This window comes from Tachypleus tridentatus, chromosome 1 (assembly GCF_004210375.1).
Source record: "Tachypleus tridentatus isolate NWPU-2018 chromosome 1, ASM421037v1, whole genome shotgun sequence".
In the NCBI taxonomy this organism is placed as follows: Eukaryota; Metazoa; Arthropoda; class Merostomata; order Xiphosura; family Limulidae; genus Tachypleus; species Tachypleus tridentatus.
The window spans coordinates 73,236,512-73,257,977 of record NC_134825.1 but is presented as its reverse complement, the minus strand read 5'-3'; the positions used below and the strand labels follow the sequence as shown (position 1 = coordinate 73,257,977).

At 35.0% G+C, this 21,466-nt stretch overlaps 1 protein-coding gene across 1 annotated transcript; it reads right to left on the bottom strand.

Moving 5' to 3' along the window:
* Positions 1-15,449: 15,449 nt before the first annotated feature.
* Positions 15,450-18,188, bottom strand: LOC143252334 (uncharacterized). The gene is made up of 2 exons (XM_076504303.1): positions 18,011-18,188; positions 15,450-17,044 (listed from the first exon to the last, which is right to left on the bottom strand). Exons 1-2 carry the CDS (start codon positions 18,020-18,022, stop codon positions 16,241-16,243), a joined length of 816 nt encoding a protein of 271 aa, XP_076360418.1. The 5' UTR covers positions 18,023-18,188; the 3' UTR covers positions 15,450-16,240.
* Positions 18,189-21,466: the final 3,278 nt, after the last annotated feature.

The following is a 21,466-nucleotide window of genomic DNA, read 5'->3' as shown; positions in this document are numbered from 1 at the left end:
TTATCTTTTTCAACCTAAGTAACTACTGGATTTGTAGCTGCTCAACTTTAATTTCTGTTAGTCGTATGCATTAGAGACAATTCTTTTACACTTAGTGGACTTTATGTACAAATAATAATTGCTACGCCTCTTCCCACTCTTAAAGGTTGAATGTTGTTAAAGCAGTAACGTCCGTGTTAACGTCAAGCCAAATATGTAAGCCTTCACTATGTTATGATTAGAAGTGAAACAACAGTAAATCAGATTCAACATCTTAGCTTTTATTCAGACTTTACTAAATTACCCACAACCATGATTTATTATCGTTATATCTTTATATCATATCCTGTTGACGGGGATAGCTCGGCACCTGAATGAGGGCACGATAGTTAATATTTTCTTGGCTACACCTATCGTTCCATTAAAAGAAAAACAGAAGAAAAAGCATTTATTACAGTAGTTAATCTAAACTTTCCTAACCTAAACGGGCCCGGCATGGCCTAGCGCGTTAAGGCGTGCGCTTCGTAATCTGAGGGTCGTGGGTTCGCGCCCGAGTCGCGCCAAACATGCTCGCCCTCCCAGCCATGGGGGCGTTATAATGTGACGGTCAATCCCACTATTCGTTGGTAAAAGAGTAGCCCAAGAGTTGGCGGTGGGTGGTGATGACTAGCTGCCTTCCCTCTAGTCTTACACTGCTAAATTAGGGACGGCGAGCACAGATAGCCCTCGAGTGCGAAATTCAAAAACAAACCTAATCTAAACAATTTTAATCTCCTACACAATGACCATACCACGTGATTAAGTAAGCTGAACATTAAAACCGAGTGTTTTATAGGGTTAATTGAAATATCTTAGGAAGAATTTGCGTGTTTTATAGGGTTAATAGAAATATACAAGTAAGAATCTGAGTGTTTTATAGAGTTATCAGAAAGCTCTAAGTAGGAATCTGAGTATATACTACTTAATAGGCATTGCTTGAAAGTTTAAAAAGATTTAACATCACTGCCTATAAGAGACTTGGTGATTTATAGCTGTGAAAAATAATTATGTGAACAATAAGCAACTAAAGTAAATATGATTTATAAAACCGGTGTTATTTTTTTGAATGCTCTTACTTTCTATACGAAGGTTAATTATATAAAAAATCATTTTAAAATGATATTTAAAATTAAATTTCCAACTTGACTCCTTCTGAACAATCAGCAGCAGAACTAGATTACTTATATCTGGCGCATTCAAAAGATATTAGTTCCACAAAATATATCTTATGTATACAATCAAATAGGACTGACAAATATTGTTGACAAACTTGTAATTATACATAGTGATAATGTTAGTATTTATTTATAGCTCCGCGACGTTTTTTTCAAACTTCTATTGAAACACGAACTATGTAAACAAAAGTATATTGTCAAATGTCACCTCGACTGTTATATCAAAGCGATACAACAAAAACAGCCACTGTCGCCTACTTTTTAAGATAATTCAGAGAATTGTTTGTTTGTTTTGAATTTCGCGCAAAGCTACACGAGGGCTATCTGCGCTAGCCGTCCCTAATTTAGCAGTGCAAGACTAGAGGGAAGGCAGCTGGTCATCACCACCCATCGCCAACTCTTATGCTACTCTTTTACCAACGAATAGTGGGATTGACCATCACATAATAACGCCCCACGACTAAAAGGGCGAACACGTTTGGTGCGGCGGGAATTCGCACCCGCGATCCTCATATTGCGAGTCGGACGCCTTAACCCACTCTGGCCATGCTGGGTCAGCCGACATACTGCTGTACCAAATATATATTTGGAAACAATTTCATTTTATTTTTACTTTCCATACAACCCTAGTTGTTTTGTCTTAAAATTCAAATTCGCTTGTTCTTAAACATAAGACACCTGTTTTAAGACACTATAAAATCTTAAATGCAATGCACGCTGCATTTTAAAATGCATTGGAATAGAACTGAATATTACCTAAAAATATATATTGCACAGTGAATCCTTTTGAACAAATGACAAACAAAGATTTTTTTGTTTAAGTAAAGAGTATAAATCCGATTTATGTTATTTATTTATGGTAAAGCTATTAATGTTTTCTGCAAACGCCCTTAATTCTGAGCCATCAACCAAAGGCAAGGTAACTAGCCAGCAGCACCCACCGCCAATCAGTGGATTACATTTTTACGAACGAATAGTGAAATTACCGTAACATTATAACACCGAAAAAACTAAAAAGAGTGAGCATACATACACCAGGTTTTGATCTCGTGACTAGCTTGTTTTAAGTCGAATATTCTAACCACTAAACCTTGCTAGCTCGTGGAAAACTCAAACTTGGAAAGGGTTATTCTTAAGTCTTAATTAATTTACTAGTAAAAATAAACTAAACCTGTTAAGTAAGCTTAAGATGAACTTTTAATTGAAAATGTTACATTGAGTTGTATTTTTTAATTATTAAAATCTGGAGAAAACTTGAAATCACATTATCTTTTTGCTTGTTTTATAGAATATTGGAAATATCCTCTGCATGATTACTTAATGATAATTATTTGATAATTCTTCAATTTATAATTGGCCTGAAGGTAGTTGCAAATGGTAAGACTGAGCAGACTCTCCATGTGTAAACTTACTTCATATTGTAATTATCACCAATTACTGTAATTATCATCATTAAGCCACCTTTAGAGTTATATCATAAGAGATTCTCTCAGGTTCATTTTTTATTCCCAAAGACATATTAGTAATTAAATTTTTCTCACGCAACATAATGAATCCTAAACGAATGTATAATAATAAATTTTGTATGACCTTCCTAGGATGAAGCATCACCAGAAGCAACTAGTATTTAATAAAATCAATAAAACCTTTGTAAAATATACAAAAGAAAGAAATGGATATTGTACAGTAAATACTTACGTTCTGTCTTAGTAACAGTATATGTAACTCAGCTCTAAACTACGTCACCTCGCCTACACACATCGTTTGCCTTTAGGGGAATTGAGTTTTCACTCAAATTAAGCATAGCTTAGGAAACTCGAAGGAGGAAGATTACGCACTACTTTGAGTAGTAAACCATCTAATATTCCTTCATCTGTCTCTCTCCATGCGTTCTCTAAAAGGGTTAAAATTCTCATAAACTTTTCTACGGTTTATTCAATGGTGGTTGCTTATAATATAAGTATAATGTGCAAATATACGAATAATGAACAATTTCTATCGTTGTAACGATGATAAAAGCTCCTCCTTTCGGCTACTCGTTGGCAGTGGACTCGACTTATATTATGCTTGCAGATTTCTCTTTGCATGATAACCGAAAGTGTTCCGTTGTGTAAACAACCACATAAATCACGTTGCATTAGGAGTCAGTCATGTGAAACTTGGGTGGGCCATCACGAAGGTGAATGTGTATATATTAGGTCTCTCTGAACCTACAAGAAAGGCAGGCACTTCTTGTGCAATAAAGCAATTATGCTGATTTGACATAAATTTTATAAGACACTAAGAAAAGAATGTATACGGGGCTTGGCATGGCCTAGCGCGTAAGGCATGCGACTCGTAATCCGAGGGTCGTGGGTTCGCTCCCGCGTCGCGCCAAACATGCTCGCCCTCCTAGCCGTGGGGGCGTTATAATGTGAGGTCAATCCCACTATTCGTTAGTAAAAGAGTAGCCCAAGAGCTGGCGGTGGGTGCTGATGACTAGCTGCCTTCCCTCTAGTCTTACACTGCTAAATTAGGGACGGCTAGCACAAATAGCCTCTCGAGTAGCTTTGTGCGAATTTCGAAAAAACAAAACAAAAACAAAAGAATGTATATAATCACTTCAAGCGATAGATGAAATTGTCTGCTTTAAGCTAAGTACTGCATTCACTTGGAAGCAATACTTTAACACTTTTACGAAAAGATGTTTCAAGTCCTGATTTCTCCAAGCCCGTTCCCCTGGCTGTGGATTCGCTAGATAGTAGATAGGGACAGTGGGAATCTCGTTAATCCATTCATTAATGGATTTAAATGGCAATTTCATTTAAATACAAAATTATTAGCCTGATATTAATAACCTTTCAAGTTGCTCTGGAGCCTATTAGGCCCCACTTTTCGTAGGAGTGTTAATAGAATTATACATTTAAAACCAGTTGATGAAATGTATATATGTCTAAAATGTTTTAATTGCTTCAAGCTATTTTTAAGATTACTTGTGAATTCGAATCTAAGAAACATGTGATCATCTATTTTATCTTAGTCATCATTCAACGATAAATACCATATCGGTATCTGATTTTATTTTTGTTTTTTGGAATTTCGCACAAAGCTACTCGAGGGCTATCTGTGCTAGCCGTCCCTAATTTAGCAGTGTAAGACTAGAGGGAAGGCAGCTAGTCATCACCACCCACCGCCAACTCTTGGGCTACTCTTTTACCAACGAATAGTGGGATTTACCGTCACATTATACGTCCCCACGGCTGGGAGGGCGAGCATGTTTAGCGCGACCCTCGGATTACGAGTCGCACGCCTTACGCGCTTGGCCATGCCAGGCCCATCTGATTTTAAGGGAAAAGGTAACAGGTAATAAAAAGCTTACGTTAACCGTAAACACTGCATTTGTACACAACCTGCACGCACACCTAGCCATTCTGGAGAAGAAACAATAACCTAGATGGAAGAGTACACAAGAAAGCATCTTGTTATTCTATAAAAGGAACAGTATCCTAGACAATATCTTGTCATTCTAGATAAAATATTACCCTATAGGCGTGTTACGTGTTACAGCTTGGAATAGTCAGTTGAATTTTAATTTGGAATTAGAAGTTACTTGAATGCCAATATATATTGAAGTTATGATATTTACGAACAAGATTGGTACACACAATCTTCTTTCTTAAAATAAATATATTTTAATATTCAAAGAACAATACAATTTATAAAAATAACGGTTATTACAAATAATCATTTTTATACAAAAGTTTAACAAACTTACAAATAATATTGAATCTTCTACTCAGACTGGAACTGAATACTTTATCGATGGTTTATGATGATCACGATAATACAAAATAATTATATTTCCCGAAACTGAAGTTGCATCCACTCGTCTTAAGCACAACATTAGTTAAACCTTTATTATGGACGGCCTTTATTCGATAAAAATATAAATTAGCACTGTAACTTATGTACATTTTTCCTTTTACTTTAGTTAGACTTAAACTTTATCATACTTAAAGTATCAATAAATAAACTTATAATGTTATTCTATGACCTAACATTAGACCTTTTTGAAAACTTTGAGACGCTTTTTTGATTACATCCGCCTTTTAATCACATCCTTTAAAATGAAGTTCGCATTTAGAAGGTAAGGTACGAGTGCATTTTTAGGACAGACAAAATTGGGTATTATAATCAATTGTTTTAACTGCATATGTGTATGTGTGTGTTTTTATAATAAAGTCACTCGGGCTATTTCCTGAGTCCACTTATGATAATCAAACACGCTTATTTTAGCATTGTAAGTCCGTAGACCAACGGTTCTTAACCTTGTTGGAAGTATTGAACCCCGGAAGTTTCGTACTTGCATTTACTGAACCATTCGTAATTGGAAAAATAAAATATGATTTTTTCAAATTCAAAACATAAGTAAATATTTTATTAGAGCACAAAATGAACCATGCATCAGTTGCACACAATATCACTGCGTTCAAAGAACAAAACATGAATTTCACACAAAAACAAAAACATAACTCAATGAGTATTTACTGCAAATCAATGTGACTTTTGCTGTTGCCTTTCAGAGACAAGTTCAGAAATGCGCGGCTTCACCTTGGCAAGTGCCACTCTCATATCATTTTCGCAACAAAGTCTGTTCATTTTCTTCGTTTTTATGTCTACCATCCTCGAAAAGGATTGCTCGCAAAGATACGTAACAAACGGTATGAGTATCTCAAGGGCTTTCTTAGCAATAAGAGGGTACGCTACAATTTGGTGACACCAAAACGTTGAGATAGTTGTTGTTCTGGAGAGTTGCTGTTGAACCTGGCTCTGCTGAAGTTCAATGATTTCGTCGAGGTATTCATCATTGACATCTGCTGTCGCAACACTAAACGTGAACGGCTGTCTCACCTATGCTGGATATGACTCTCCGGTGGGGAAGTATCCGTCGAGAGACTTAGCGAGCTCATCTAAGCGCATGGCAATTGCTTGCTTCAGTTCTCCGGGTATAGAAATATCTCCGACTTCAGACACATCTTCGACCTTACTTACACAGTCGTCCATCAGGGGAAAGTTTGCGAAGTTATCATTCTCTGTTCGTCGTTTCCATAACGGCAGCTTTTATTGAAAAGCCTTCAGATTTTCTTTCACTTTGATGTTGTTGACTCCACCGCCCTGCATCTGTTGATTGAGAACATTGAAGATATCGGCCATGTACACCAAAATGAGAATAAACTCAGATTTTTCGAAGCAATCTGCATGACAATGTTGGCGCTCAGCACCTTTCCCCGGGATAACCACCGAACGTTAGAATGGTACAGAAGTACCTCAAATTCAGAGCTCTTTGAAGATGCGGTGCTTCATGACACTATTTCGCACAAAGTTCACACATTACACTACAATTTTTAATACTTCTGCCAGTTTTGAAGACAAGGTTTTTGTTGCCAACGCATGCCTGCAGAACACAATGCGTTACAGTAATGTGTGGTGCATCGGCTTTTACCAGCGCACCAAAACCAGAGTTTCGTCCCAGCATGACTGGAGTTCCGCCCGAACAAACTGCAGAAACCATATCCCAGGAAAGATCGTTGTCTCCGAAAAAGTCATCCACAAGTTTTTTCACGTCGGCTGCCTTAGTTGTTGCTGTAAGAGGCTTACAAAATAAAAAATCTTCTTTTATCTCGTCGATTTGCACATAGCGCACGAATACAACAAGCTGGCTTAGATTGGAAACGTCGGTGGTCTCGTCGAATTGAAGGCTGAATTTTGCTGGGCTTGAAATCAGATCTGCAACTACTTGAGCCAAGGTGTCATCGCTCATGTCATCTGTTCTCCTGCTGATGGTGTCATTTGAAAGAGGAATTTGGGATAATTTATTTTCAGCAGCTTTGCCCAGCATGATATTCGCTATCTTCAACCCAGCTGATTTTACGAGTGCAAAGTGTGTGGTTTGCCTTGCTTTGCAATCAACTTCGCAACTTCGTACGATGCTGTGAGGATCGGTTTGTGGTTCGGTACAAAGCCGAGAACAGGCAAAGTAGCCTTTTCATTGAACCTGGCTCTCTTTACCTTGAATTTAGCAAGCGTTGTGTTCTTGTATTTCCCATATCCATGCAGCTTCAGGGAGTGTTATCCTAGTTTTACCGGTGCTAGACAAGAATTGCTCAACTTGGCATTGCAAATCATGCATTGAGGACGCTGACTCCTAACATGTTCCGTTATACACGTGAATCCATATTGTATGTATTCGTCCGACCACTTTCTGATTTTGCTCGACATAATTAGTATGAAGTGATTGAAAGATTAGGGAAAAATCACAAATAACGCACGATTACTGGAGTCACAAGTCGACTGCTAAGCGCACAAAGTTAGCTGCAGCACAGATATTAAGGCCAAGTGATGTGACATGTTCAGCCGCAGCCAATGATGGCCAAGTGGAGCATGACGTCACGAAGCATACGAGTGGGGTGAACGAAACGGACACACACACAGTGTGTGTGTCTTGACCTCCACCGAACCCCTGAGCTGACTCCCGAAACCCTGTGATTCGATTGAACCCAGGTTAAGAACCACTGCACTATAATATCCCCACAGCTGAAAGGGAGAGAATTTTTGGTGTGATTGGGATTCGAACTCCCGACACTCATAATACAGATCGAGTGCCTTTACCACCTGGCCATGCTGGGTCTCATATAGTAATGGAATAAAAGTAATTTACTTTTTATTTATAATCCTGCCAATCTTTACTCTAAAAACACCAATGTAAAAGAGATGGACATACATATTCCAAACAAAGGATAAATTCCAATTAAAATTCAATTTTAAAGAAAACTTAAAATGGTATAACAATGTATGTAAACACATTACAATATTAATACTTAAAGTAACATAATCAGATGAAAAAACTGAAAAACACAGCCCGTTAAGTCTAGAAAAATGTTACATGTAGTTCATTTTAATCACCTTCTTTCATTTTAAACATATGATTTAAACAGGAATCTACAAATGTTCTCATTTTAAAACACAAACATAATGAGTCGAACCATCTAAACCATGAACCACACCTTTTTAAATTATTTTTTTCTGAAACCTTTTATAAGACTGTTTTTCACTGTGAAAATATGTTTTTGAATTTAAAATATTATGATGATGTTATTTTTTTAATAATTTCCTATAAACAGGTAAATTATCTGAAATTAAAGCTTAAGAAAACACTATTTAAATCAATAAAACAACTTGGAATGTGTCCTCTGTGTGTGTGTGTGTGTGTGTGCATGTTTACACAGACAAAGTGAGACAATATAAATACACAGAAAGTAAGAGAGACACTTATTAACTGAAAGATATAGATATCATTTAACTTCTGTCTGACACTGTTTGCTTGCTTCGAAAACAGGTCACATAAAAGTGTGTTTTTGTACTTCATTTACCATGTATTCTTTTCCAGTTACAAACACAAAAAGCTGAGTTCTACCAACAGCATACACTGATGTTTGTAGAGACAACCTGGATAACAAAAACCTTAGAAAGGTAACTTCTCTCTTTTCTGACAAAACAGCAACTATTTTCAATGGTGGAGCTGAAAAATCATTAAAAACGTTTTAACTACATGCGTTCAAAATACAGATAACCATAAATAATATAAACCATTTTACCTTAATCACGGTTTAAATACACTTAAAAATTCTAGAGTTCTAAAGTTATAAAGAAAGGGTATAAATCTTACATTAACATATAAATTTATTGGTAAAAAATAATTTGATTTTTTTACACACCCTTCATACAGCCACATTGTTGTGTGTTTAACACCTAAATTACGTCTTCAAGAATAAGATATTTCTCTCCTGCTCTGAAAACCCGATAAAAAATATCTAGTTAGACTTTCTCCTGCTAACAAGATATCCTGTTGTGACACTTTAGTTGTAGTGCATAACATTATTCCTTTTTATTTTAAAGGCTGTGCAACCAAGTTGTTGTTGGAACTTAAAAATGCCTGACAACTGAATTAATTTATTGAAACAATTCTGTATTTATAGGTGCAACTATGCTTCACTCTACATATGATGTATAATGTCAAGCTATTAAGCTTTAATGGCTTGTTGACAGAGAAATGTTTTTGTTTCAGAATTAAGTAACACGTATTGTTAAAAGTAGTTTTGCTTAGAACACTCAGCCAAAAAAGTTACAATCAACAAATTTTCATCTTTATAATTCAGTCAAAGGTAAAGATAGGAAATGGAAGGAAGAGAAACAGAAGAAAAGGAGGAACTACACTCCTGAGTTTCTGAGGTCTTCAAGAGAAAGAAAGAATCTGAATAAAAAAGATAGGTAGGGTGATAGAGAGTATGTGAAAAATCCATGGGAAACAAATCTGTCGACATTCACAGGCTAAGGGAAGATGGAAATCTGCTTTAAGGAAAACATGAGAAATATGGTTCAAACAGATGCAAAGTAAAGAAAATGGAGGACTAAATTAACATTCCTGTCCAAAAAGGTAGTTCTCCTGGGAAGGCATTGCATCTTGAAGGAATACCTGAGCATGGCAAGGACAGGCAAAGTAAAAACTCTACAGTATTAGAAAAATGAAATGTATGGGATAAAGGCCACCCAATATACAGAAAGCAAGGAAACCACATACTCATAGTTAAAAATCCAGGTGAGAAATTTTACTACATGAGTCACAGCATGCTGGTCAGTGGAAAATTTCAAGAGATAAACCAACAACAGAATACTTTCCGCTTGCATTAGTACACCTCCATGGAAGATGGGCAGATGGAACCAACTAACAAGGAAGTGACTTGACTTGTGAAACCACATCTTCACACCAAGGACCTGACAAAAAAAAAACATGAAGGGTGGGATGTAGGACATGTGACCAAAGTTGATGCAGAAGGTAAGAAGAAATTGGAAGAGAGAAAAGAGGGAATAATAGCAGCTGCGATAACCATGGAAACTGAGGCTTTAAGCTTGCCAATAAAGAATGAATGAAAGAAATCACCCAATGAAGTAATCTGATGGGTGGGTACACAAAAAGACATCAACAGCCAGAGCCTGGAGGTAACCAAAAAAAGAGGTAACTTGTTGTTCAGGCTAATAGCACATGGGCAGAACTCCACCGAGAGCAAAGATTCCTGAAAACAAATGGATCTAATACTCACTCTGTGGGATATATCTGGTCAGGGAGCAAAAGACGATCTACAACCGGATTGAAATCGTCTGACACATGACACACAATGAGGTGAATGTGATGAGCATTAGCCTAATATAAAAGATCCAACATCCAAAAGCAGAAATCTCTGGACATGATGGTTTATATGTTCCATCATCATCATCATCAAAATGTCTGAATAAACCATCACCAGACAATGTTAAGAGAGAAAAAGGAAATGATGCAACACTTAACATATAGTTAGAAGTTTGAGAACACAGATATATAGAAAGCACTTTTTTCTGTAGACCAATAGTACAAAGTCTTTGGGTGACTGACCCTTGCCCTCTATCCCTTATAGGATATGCCTGTGAAAAGATGGAGACCCAGATGCAGGGGAGAAAACAGCATGCTCACCAACATACGAACCTTGTCAAACCACCAAAGCAGATTGTTTCACGTAGAAATAGGAAAGTAAATGAGAGTGGGAAGAAAAGTCACAGTAAGGTTCTATCGATCGTGAAGCTCCCAGGGGGTTCAGTAATGTCATTGATGGCCATATCCCCAATTGCAATAGAACCAATGGAGCAATAAGTGATTGAGCTAAGAAGACATTATAAATTGAAAATTCCATTGAACAAAGTCAAAAATGAGAAGACTGGGACTAGAATTAACTGAAAAATACTAATAAAAGAAAAAGGCTGGATGAAAGTAAATTCATCTAAAAAAACCTACTCCGTGAGGAAATAAAGTCAAATAAGAAGCATTAAAAAACAAAGGATACATCCAAACCAGAGGATGCAAAATGAGAAGTGATAGTTGAATAGAGGGTTGTTGTTGTTTAGTGTTTTATGGTGCAAAGCAACTAGACTATTTGTGCTAAACAACTGGTAAAAAAAATTACAGTAAACGTATTATAAAGTGTACAGGGAAATTAAGTTAAAACAAAAACAGTAGCTTAACATCAAATAAAAACTTACGTAAAATTAAAAAGGCCAATGGCCCTTAAAAAAATCAAAACATTTGTAAGGTGAACTGTGTCATCACCACAGTTAATTAGAGAGTTGCACACATCATGCAAGCATGTAATTCTCTGGTTGGTAAGAAGGTGATACATAATGATTTGAAAAAGACATATGTTTTAATGTTGCAATTCTAACAGGGTAGATGGGGTATATGGAGAGAAGCATGGGACTAGAACAGCTAATCTTGTGAGAAAAGGTAAATACCATATTGGAAAACAATATGCACACTTGAATCTGCAATACATGTGAACCATATTTTACTTAAAAGTACAAAATTATCACATCATTTTAATTCTAATTGGTTCTTGACTAAATATTTAGTTTTTTGTTAGAGTTTCACATTTTAAAACCATTTGGGCGTAACGAGCTCATTATAAAATACAGGAGTTTACATACACATTTGCACATGTTAAGCATCTACCCTATAACTTTTGGCACCATAAATATACTTTCACAAGATTTGGCAGACTTTTACTGAAGACTTGTTTGTGAAAATAATAAGTTTGTTTAGTTGTTAGTCTGAGTGCAAAGTGATTTCCTATTCTCATTTAAAAAAACCTATTCTTCATCCCAGAAACCTCAAATATTATTTGTGTAATTTTTAGAACCTTCTAAATATACTTTAAATATTTATTTCTGTAAGACTTTATATTTTATGTTGTTTTCTATACCTTATGTGGAGTTTGTCAACTGACCAACTTCATAATCAATCATCATAAAAAAATTAGGAAATAAATATAATTTGTTTTTCATGCTACAATGACAAGATATTATAACATGAAAATATAAATGTTCAGTCTAAGCAATTTAAGTATCATAACATTATATAATTATACATATTTTTTATTATATTTACCTTCTAGTCATGTCTAGCTAGCATTATATAACTTGCATTGGCATGGTGTATGTGTACTTATATTACCGTAGCCAATAATATAAAACTAACCCGGTCTTGGCCGTGTTTTAGTGGACTAGTATTTTGTAATCTATAGTAACATTTAAATGATTATACATTATATATGTTTATAGATTATTACTATTTAGAAAGAAATTATGAAACTTATATTTCTTAAAATACAGAACAATAAATAAAGAAGTAAAGCAAAAAATTATCTCTTCTGGCTACGACCTATAAATTCAGTTGCAGTTGGATATAAGTTGCTAAGCCTATTAAAATTTTTCACATGGAAGATATCAAATTTTTTCAGGTTTCACATATATATATAATTAAATAACAAAAAAATCATAAATAACTACATTGCTTAGTAACTAAGCTGTATTTAAGTCTAAAAAAGTATGAAACTTTGAGTAGACTAAAGAAGCAACCTACCACCTTGAAATCTTAGATCAAAACAATATGGTAGCCTTTTCAGAAATGTGTGTCTTGACCTCCGCCAAACCCCTGGGGTTTGATTGAACGTAAGTTAAGAACCACTGCAGTAGACTTACCGATGTTCCAGCGGGGGACTAATTATCAGTCGTATTAAATAGGCTATTTTGGGGGGTTTATTTTACAGGAAATTTCAAGTGTTATATTTACTCCACGTTAAGCTAACTCCTAAAAAGACTGATGATTTAGAAGAAGTTTGAGTAAAACAATGACTAAATCATTGATTTTTTATAATTTGAGAAGGCTTGAAAAACATAAGTTTGTATTTGTTAAACTTCAACACTCAAACAAATTACAGTTTTTCAATAACTAGCAGTTAATTTTGACAAATTGAAATCATAATTTATTTTAAATCAATCACGGGTAAATATGTTTAAGTTGAGATAACACCGTCAATGATCATATACAAGCTGGACCGTCTACGTAAGGGCACCAAGTTCATTTTATGCAAATATTGTACCTACTTAGACCTTCAGTACTTCGTGGAAGGAAACTTTTACTCAGTTCAAAATTAACAGCAATAAACACTTTGTGAAACTTCGTTCTTGTCACAAAATATTTTTAGTAAAATGAAAAACTGCAAAATTCAAAACTCTCTTGCTATGTCTGCAAAAGCTCGGCATAGCCAGGTGGTTAAGGCACTTGACTCATAATCCGAGAGTCACGGGTTTGAATCCCCGTCGCACCAAACATGCTCACCCTTTCAACCGTGAGGGCGTTATAATATGACGGTCATTCCCACTATTCGTTGGTAAAAGAGTAGCCCAAGAGTTGGCGGTGGGTGGTGATGACTAGCTGCCTTCCCTCTAGTCTTACACTGCAAAATTAGGGACGGCTAGCACAGATAGCCCTCGAGTAGCTTTGTGCGAAATTTCCAAACAAACAAACAAACAAACAAAAAGCAAAAAACAAAAATATTCTACTGATACCATCATTGTAACAATTTTATTAGTTTTATTTTGTCAAAAGTTGTAAATTACGAGAACACTTGCACCATTAAGCATGCAGACATCTGTTTAATTTTAAAACCTTTTGTCTATGTGTGGCTTATTTTTTTAGTATATCAGGAAAAGATAAGCCAAACAAAGACAACATATAAAACTTTAATTTCTTTGATGCCAGGGAACATTGTAACGCTCTGGGATTATTTGTATCATGTTTAATCCTATGTCCTTCAGCCAATTCTCAAGGTTTTTGTTGAAAGAAAAGATAGAAGGATTGTATTGTTTCTGTCTTAATAACTAGTCTCACTCAAATCTTGCTTATATACATTGTTTTATTAAATGTAATCCCAAAACTAGAAAGCCTTGATCAATATACGAGCTAATGCATTTTCAGATTAATGTGTTAATATGGAAACAAAAAAAAAACAACTAAAATGATATTCTATATAACAAAACGTATTCTAATCCAACTCAAAACGAGTAATCGATTGTGCAGATTAAACAGTTAACACTAGCAAACAACCAACAACTATTATTTCAAAGTAAAAAAAATAAATCACGTTATACAGAACTACCATGAACGTATGGTATGAAAATAACTTAGAAAGTACGCGCATGCCTTGAACTTTTAGACCGATAAATCTTGCTATAAATCATAGAATATTCAACTGCTCTTACATTGAAGAGCTCGACTCGCAACCTTTGAGTCCCGGGTTCGAATACCAATAACCTTGAAAATTGGCAGAAAGACATAGAATTAAACACGATACAAATAATCCCAGAGCGGTACAATGTTCCCTGGCATCAAAGAAATTAAAGTTGTATATGTTGTCTTTGTTTTCCTTATATTTTCCTGATTTAGAAAAAGATAAGGCACAGTAGTGAAGAAATTATCATGTAACGAAGAATCACACCACTCTTTGGTAAAAATGTATCTCAAGAGTTGACGGTTAGTGGTGTTGACTAGCAGTCATCCCTTTAGTCTATCGCTGATAAATTAAGGACAGCTAGAGCAGATAGCTCTCAGATAGCTTTGTTCATTTATGAAGTGAGGCCTACTTTTATTTTGTCAAACTGTAGAGGCTCTGTGGAACTTGTCCAACTTGAAGTTAAAGAAATTCTTTAACTTATTGAGTAGATTGAACCTTTTTTTTTCCTGAATTATTGTAAAACTTACCCAACAATAAAAGCCGTTAAAACTATTTTATGGAAGTATATTACTTACTACCTATATCAGATACATACGTATATGTACTTTAATTATTTTCTCCCTAAAATTACTATATTTTACCAAGCTATCTACATATATCAGAATTAAGAACAAACCAGATATTTAATATAGTCAGTTCAATACACTGGTCTAACTGAGAAAATGTAGTATCACAAAACAAAACGTCACATTGAACTATCAGTTGGGTATTTTCGCTGTAATCGATATTTAAGGCAATATTTTCACTTACAGTGTTATTGTAAACACTTACTGTGTTATTGTAAACAAGTTTTTTTTATGAAAGTTCTTAATTATTTAAAATCTTAAGGCAATATATCAGTGAAGAGTGGTACGTATGTAGTTCTATGAATATATATATAAATATATATTATTAAATGCTTGATTGTTGGCGGTGGGTGGTGATGACTAGCTGCCTTCCCTCTAGTCTTACACTGCTAAATTAGGGACGGCTAGCACAGATAGCCCTCGAGTAGCTTTGTGCGAAATTCCAAAACAAACAAACGTTTCCGGACACAGTAAAGACGCGTGTAAAATATAAACACACTTGAAAACAGCTGTTTATTTTCACAACAGTGTTACAGATGTTACGTAAATATGCAGAAAAATAAACCTCATGATAATGTTGTTGTTGTTTTAATTACTAATAATATTTTAAAACTCTGCAAATATTTTCATAATCACGTTCTAATGCAAATAATCTTTAGAAATTACATTTCAAAGAAATACTAAATTCGCCAGATATTGCGAAGTTACAGCATGGTTATAAAAATATCGCCTCAAAAGTACTAATTTATGACATGCATTTTTTTGGCAAACAAATAACTTTAAAATTCAGATATTAATTTAACGTATACTCAGAAGTTACTGTAAAATTATTCATTTTAGCTAACAGTATCAGATAACATTGAGGCCTAAGTCCTATAATATGCTGAGATCATGAAGTTTTAAATACATAAATTTATTAAGAATGTTTTGTATTTTCACTTGTTATTCTTCTTCGAAATGTATCGATGGAACTCACATAATAAAGCACTTAACCCTTCATTAGTTTAGAATATTTCAATTTTATTTTTATAAAATAGCAGAAAAACATAGTTATTTTATCCATAGAAGTAATACTTAATACCAGATACTTTTCATATAAAATAGTAATCACGTAAGTAAATACTGATGTGTTTGACATATTTCTGATAAACTTATGTTGTTAGAAATGTGTAGCGTGTATAACGTTAACAACTTAAAATGTAAAGTATTTGAATTTGAGTGAATGTTCTTTGGATTACAATACATAAATGTAATATTTGTCTTTATCCAAAGGCCGGAAACTTGTTCATGATGCTGAGTAGTATGGACCAATATCACCCTCGGCAACAAACCCACCTTTACCGGCAATATAATTCACAGTTCTCTGACGACCTTCACCGTCAATATAGCCGTAGGAACCTTTTACTGTCCCGTCGGAAAAACGGGTTTCTGTACGGAAGCTCTGACCGAAAGATCCCTTACCGGTGTCATAGGCAAAGTCGTAATCACCATGGAGTCTGGGGCCGATATTAACTTTGTGGACAAGAGCTGAAGGATGGTAATTCTTAGGAATTTCAAGTTCTTGTGGCTGATTAGCATCTTGTAAAGCTTGTTGCTGATATTGTTGCTGTTTAAGATAGTATTGTTGCTTATTCTGAGGTTCATGAGCTGTTTCTAGAGCTTCTTGCTGATATTGTTGTTGATTAAGATAGTATTGTTTCTGATTCTGAGGTTCATGAGCTGTTTCTAGAGCTTGTTGCTGGTATTGTTGTTGATTAAGATAGTATTGTTTCTGATTCTGAGGTTCATGAGCTATTTCTAGAGCTTGTTGCTGGTTTGAAAGTTTGAAATTTCCAAGTATAGCTTCATATTCTTGCTGAAGGTGGCGCTGTACCTCTTGCTCATGTTGCTGAAGCTGAAGCTGATGAGTCTTCAAGTCCTGATGAAGACTGTTAGAAACAGTATTGTAATGTTGAGATCTAGCAGCAACAGGACGAGCTTGCCGTTGTAGGGCTGCTATAAAATCTGGGTTGTAGTGTTGACTTCCAGAATCTTGAGAAAGAGTATTCTGTGCTGTCGTGATCATACAACAGATACAGACGAGAATCACCTGGAGTAGGGAAAAATAAAACTAGTCAGAGAAATGTGTCCAAAGTTCGAGGCTTGAAATTACTTAGCTATCTCGAAGTTAAGATGATAAACGAATCAAAAACATTGAAGTTGAGAACAGCGTCGTTCGAACAAACAAATTTATCCGATTTCAGAAACTCTGAAACTGAATTAAACGATTTTTTGTCTATAGTTACAAGAAAAAAAAGTGAAATACTGTGATTGAACTCTCTCCTTCTTTCATGGAAACTGCTCTTAAATAAACTAAAACTAAATGATTGAACATTATTTCTGTGTTACAACGACGCTGAGTCTAGTTTTAATACCATGAATGGCGCCATCCTGTGGTAGATTGGACATTTTACTATTTCAAAATTAATCAACGCATAATTTAAATTATGAATATTTTAATCTTGTAACAACAAGAATATCCACCGACTAATAAACATATTGTTCTTTATGAACACATGAACTTTGTAGTCAGCATTAGCTTATCAAAATAAGAATTATGTCATGTCTAACAGCACTCCAGGAAATAAACATCTTTGCAAGGAAATAATTTTATTCTCGAGCACTTAAAGGTGTGTTTTTTTTATAGCAAAGCCACATCGGGCTATTTGCTGACCCCACCGAGGGGAATCGAACCCCTGATTTTAGCATTGTAAATTCGAAGACATACCGCTGTATTAGCGGGGGGGCTATTTTCGAGCATCAATGAATATAGGAATTATTTTGTTGAACATTTTAAGAGACATGAGTGAAATTGTATTCCTGTTTATTAAATTATCTACCAGATGGCTCATAACTGTTATTTATTTCATATATACACAGTCGAAAACTTGGTAACAAAGATTTTTTTTCTAATATAAATTCTAGGAAAATATTGTAATTAATACAGACTTAACATATGTTAGATATCAGCGAGTATTTGTACTAGCCGTCTTGAGAATATAGTATATGTACTTACTAAACTCTCCATTTTATAGAAGATTCCCTCCAGCGAAAGAGGTCCGCTGCTGAGTTATATTTCAGTCGAGATATGTTAGCACCATCCAACTGTCTTAAATAGTTTTGTCTATTTATATGCTCTGTTACATGATCAGTTAGGCCTGCCGTTCTCTTTACTTTACGATGTCGTGAAGAAAGTTATGAAGGTCATTACATTGTTTTTGGCTTTAGATAACGCTCAGTGGGCGCGAGGACACGCATTTTCCGGGACTACTCCTCTCATTTAACAGCGGCGTATGATGTCACCTTTCTTTATCAGCAAACCAATCAGGATGCTTCTTGTTTTCAATCTTTATATCGAGGTAGCCTAGTTCTAGTTTTCACAACCTAACAGTGCTATCTATTACCGCACCTTCAAGGGCGATCAAAATATAAATCATAAACAGTTTCTTGTGACCTGAATCTTGAAGATGTTTAGCAAACCAAGTAATAAAAAAACACACGTTTCAAACAGGGATCTTAGTCAATCAATACTTCAACTGCTAATCTGTAAAGCTTAACACTGTTTATGGCAGAAAACAAACGAGTTGTAATATTATGATAACAATGAAATAATTTTCGAAATTTTAGTTTTAATTTTATCAATTGACACAATTCCGAAGACCGACGACCATAAATCTTAATCCTGTATTACTCCTCTCTGCCTGTATAACTTTTCTAGTTCAAGCTTCTCATACCAAATCTAATTTCTATTACCATCGAACAAGATGAATCTCTACTTCCCTCTTCTTCTACTTCTAATAATCAGTTTCTCTACAAATCACCCCTCAGATCTGACTACTTCCCCAAAGTAGCGCATTTTCTGTTTCCTAAAAATGTCCAGCAAGTGTCTATTTCTCTTTGCACGTTGCGTTATTTCGTCAGCAGTTTTTCCTTCTATGCAAATTGTTTTCGTTCTTCCTCTATAAAATTACATTTCAAATACCTCGAATTATCATTTTGTTTACTTAAGCAGTGACCCCTCAGATTAGAACTTACCAAATGTGCAATTTTAGTAGTTGTTTTCACGGTTATAGTTTCACATCTGTATTGAACGTTTATTTGAGTTTCAAGATTTTTTTTTTTTTTTTTTTTGCCATTCCCGTCCCTCTCCCACACTTGTATCATGACTACTGATATTCGTCCCTAAGTAGGTATAGTTCTCTGTTTGTTCCCAGGAACGTCATTTTACAAAGGGCTTTAAAGGATAGGGCAAAGAAGGTTGACCTTGTGTGGGCCTTAAGTTCGGTTGGGAACGTTACGCTATGGTTTAGTTTTTTGTATATGCGCCAGTCTGACTTGCATAGAAATGTCCCACAGAAACTGCCATTTGGGGCTCCTTGCAAGCTTGAGAGGATCCCCGCACACACATACACGCCCGAAAACGTCCTAGCTTGATCTTACTCTTTACATTATATTTTCGTGCATAGCCTGGACTCTTCCTCACATATGTCATGATTAATTATATAAAAATGGCGGTTGCATATCCTACTTCCGATGTAACAAAGAGAAGGGATAAAAGCCAAGTTATGATGTAAACATTGGAAGAACCTATGAACAAGAAGAAGTAATAATTATTTTTTTCTTTTCTTAGAAAATAAGAGGTACACTTTAGGAACACAGTTTAATAAATTACGCTTAGTTCCTGTACAATGTATAGTTCTACAACTGATCGAAATGACCTCAAACACTAGCAAACAAAAGTAGGTGTGAGTGGTTTGTAAATATATAACTTTCTCTTCGTTATGGACAAAATACTGAGGTATCAGATATCACTGAACACTTAACGATGTCACAATATAAAGGAATAGAAAACGTTGACTGTATCTTTACACTTTAATTTTCGATTACTTAAACTGGTTTATATCCATATATCATTATATGTTTGTTATTCATTTGTCCTCCTACTGGCTTCTATGACATATTACTTTATAAACGTATCTTGGGAGGCCCGACATGGCCAGGTGGGTTAGATCGTTCGACTCGTAATCTGACAGTCGTGGGTTCGAATCCTCGTCACACCAAACATGCTCGCCCTCTCAGCCGTGGTGGTGTTATAATGTTACGGTCAATCCCACTATTCGTTGGTAAAAGAGTAGTCCAAGAGTTGGCGGTGGATGGTGATGACTAGCTGCATTCCCTGTAGTCTTACACTGCTAAATTAGGGACGGCTAGCGCAGATAGCCCTCGTGTAGCTTTGCGCGAAATTCACAACAAACCAAACCACTAAAAATGTACCAAATAGGTGATTGAATTAATATATAATTATGCGGCGCTACATTCAATAACGTATACGTAGGAATTCGTTTCATGTTGTGTTTCTAACTGTCTACCATTTTGGCTCGAACTAGTTTTCCGAGTTGTCTCTGATTGTACTCAAATTTCCAAATAATTCTTACCAAATAGAATTTGAGTAATACATGTTACAGTACAATTAATATTACATATTTGTAAATGAGAATAAAGATTCATTCTGCATATAAATACTGTTATGAAGCTTAATTCTTTGGTATACTAAAACAGTGAGTAGCTGGACGAACTTTTGTTAAAGCCCAGAAGGAATGTACAGATTGAATATTGATTAGCTCTAGAGAAACACGTTAATAATTAGGTGCCAAGGTAGTAAAATCTATCTCCATGCATCTGCACAAAGTCAGAAAACACAAATTAACTCAAGATCACGCATGCACTGTATTGAATGAGTAAGTTACATTTATCACTTGTTGATTTTTTCCTACTTTATAAGTCTACGGATTTACACCGTTAAAATCAGAGGTTCGACTCCCCTCGGTGGGCTCAGCAATAGCCCGATGTGGCTATGCAATTAGAAAACACACAAGCACTCTTACTTTATAAACAGAGCTGAGTTTACTGTATAATATTATATAATATTTGTTATATTTTTATAATTTTAGTTTATATTTAAATTTTTTTAGTTTTATATTTAGAATATAAAATATTCCACCCACTTTCACTAATTTCATGATAATAGCCACTTCTTTACGTTGAAATGCTTAGCTTGCTATTTATTGAACTATTTTTGTTTCAGTAAAGACATAAGCAGATTAGAGTCCGATAGAAAACCTCAATGTAACAATTTTTTTACTTTTTCTCGTTCTTAGGCAGAAAGTGTTATTTCCCAATTGCTTGTGCCTAAAGTAAATGGAAAAGATCTTTTTCTCTTCAGACTTTGATTTTGTGACCTGGGAGCTTATAACGAAAACACGATGGAAGACTGTATTTGATGGCTGATACGTAAAAGTGATTTACATTACAGTCGCAAATCTCGAAAACGACTCACTTCTAAACATTTTTGTTCATTTTTGTATAACTTTAGCATAAATACATATAAATATTGATTCATATGTTGTTTCATTCAGACCTTATGTAAATTTGCCCGTTTTTACATAGAAAATAGGTTAATTTCTAAATTTCA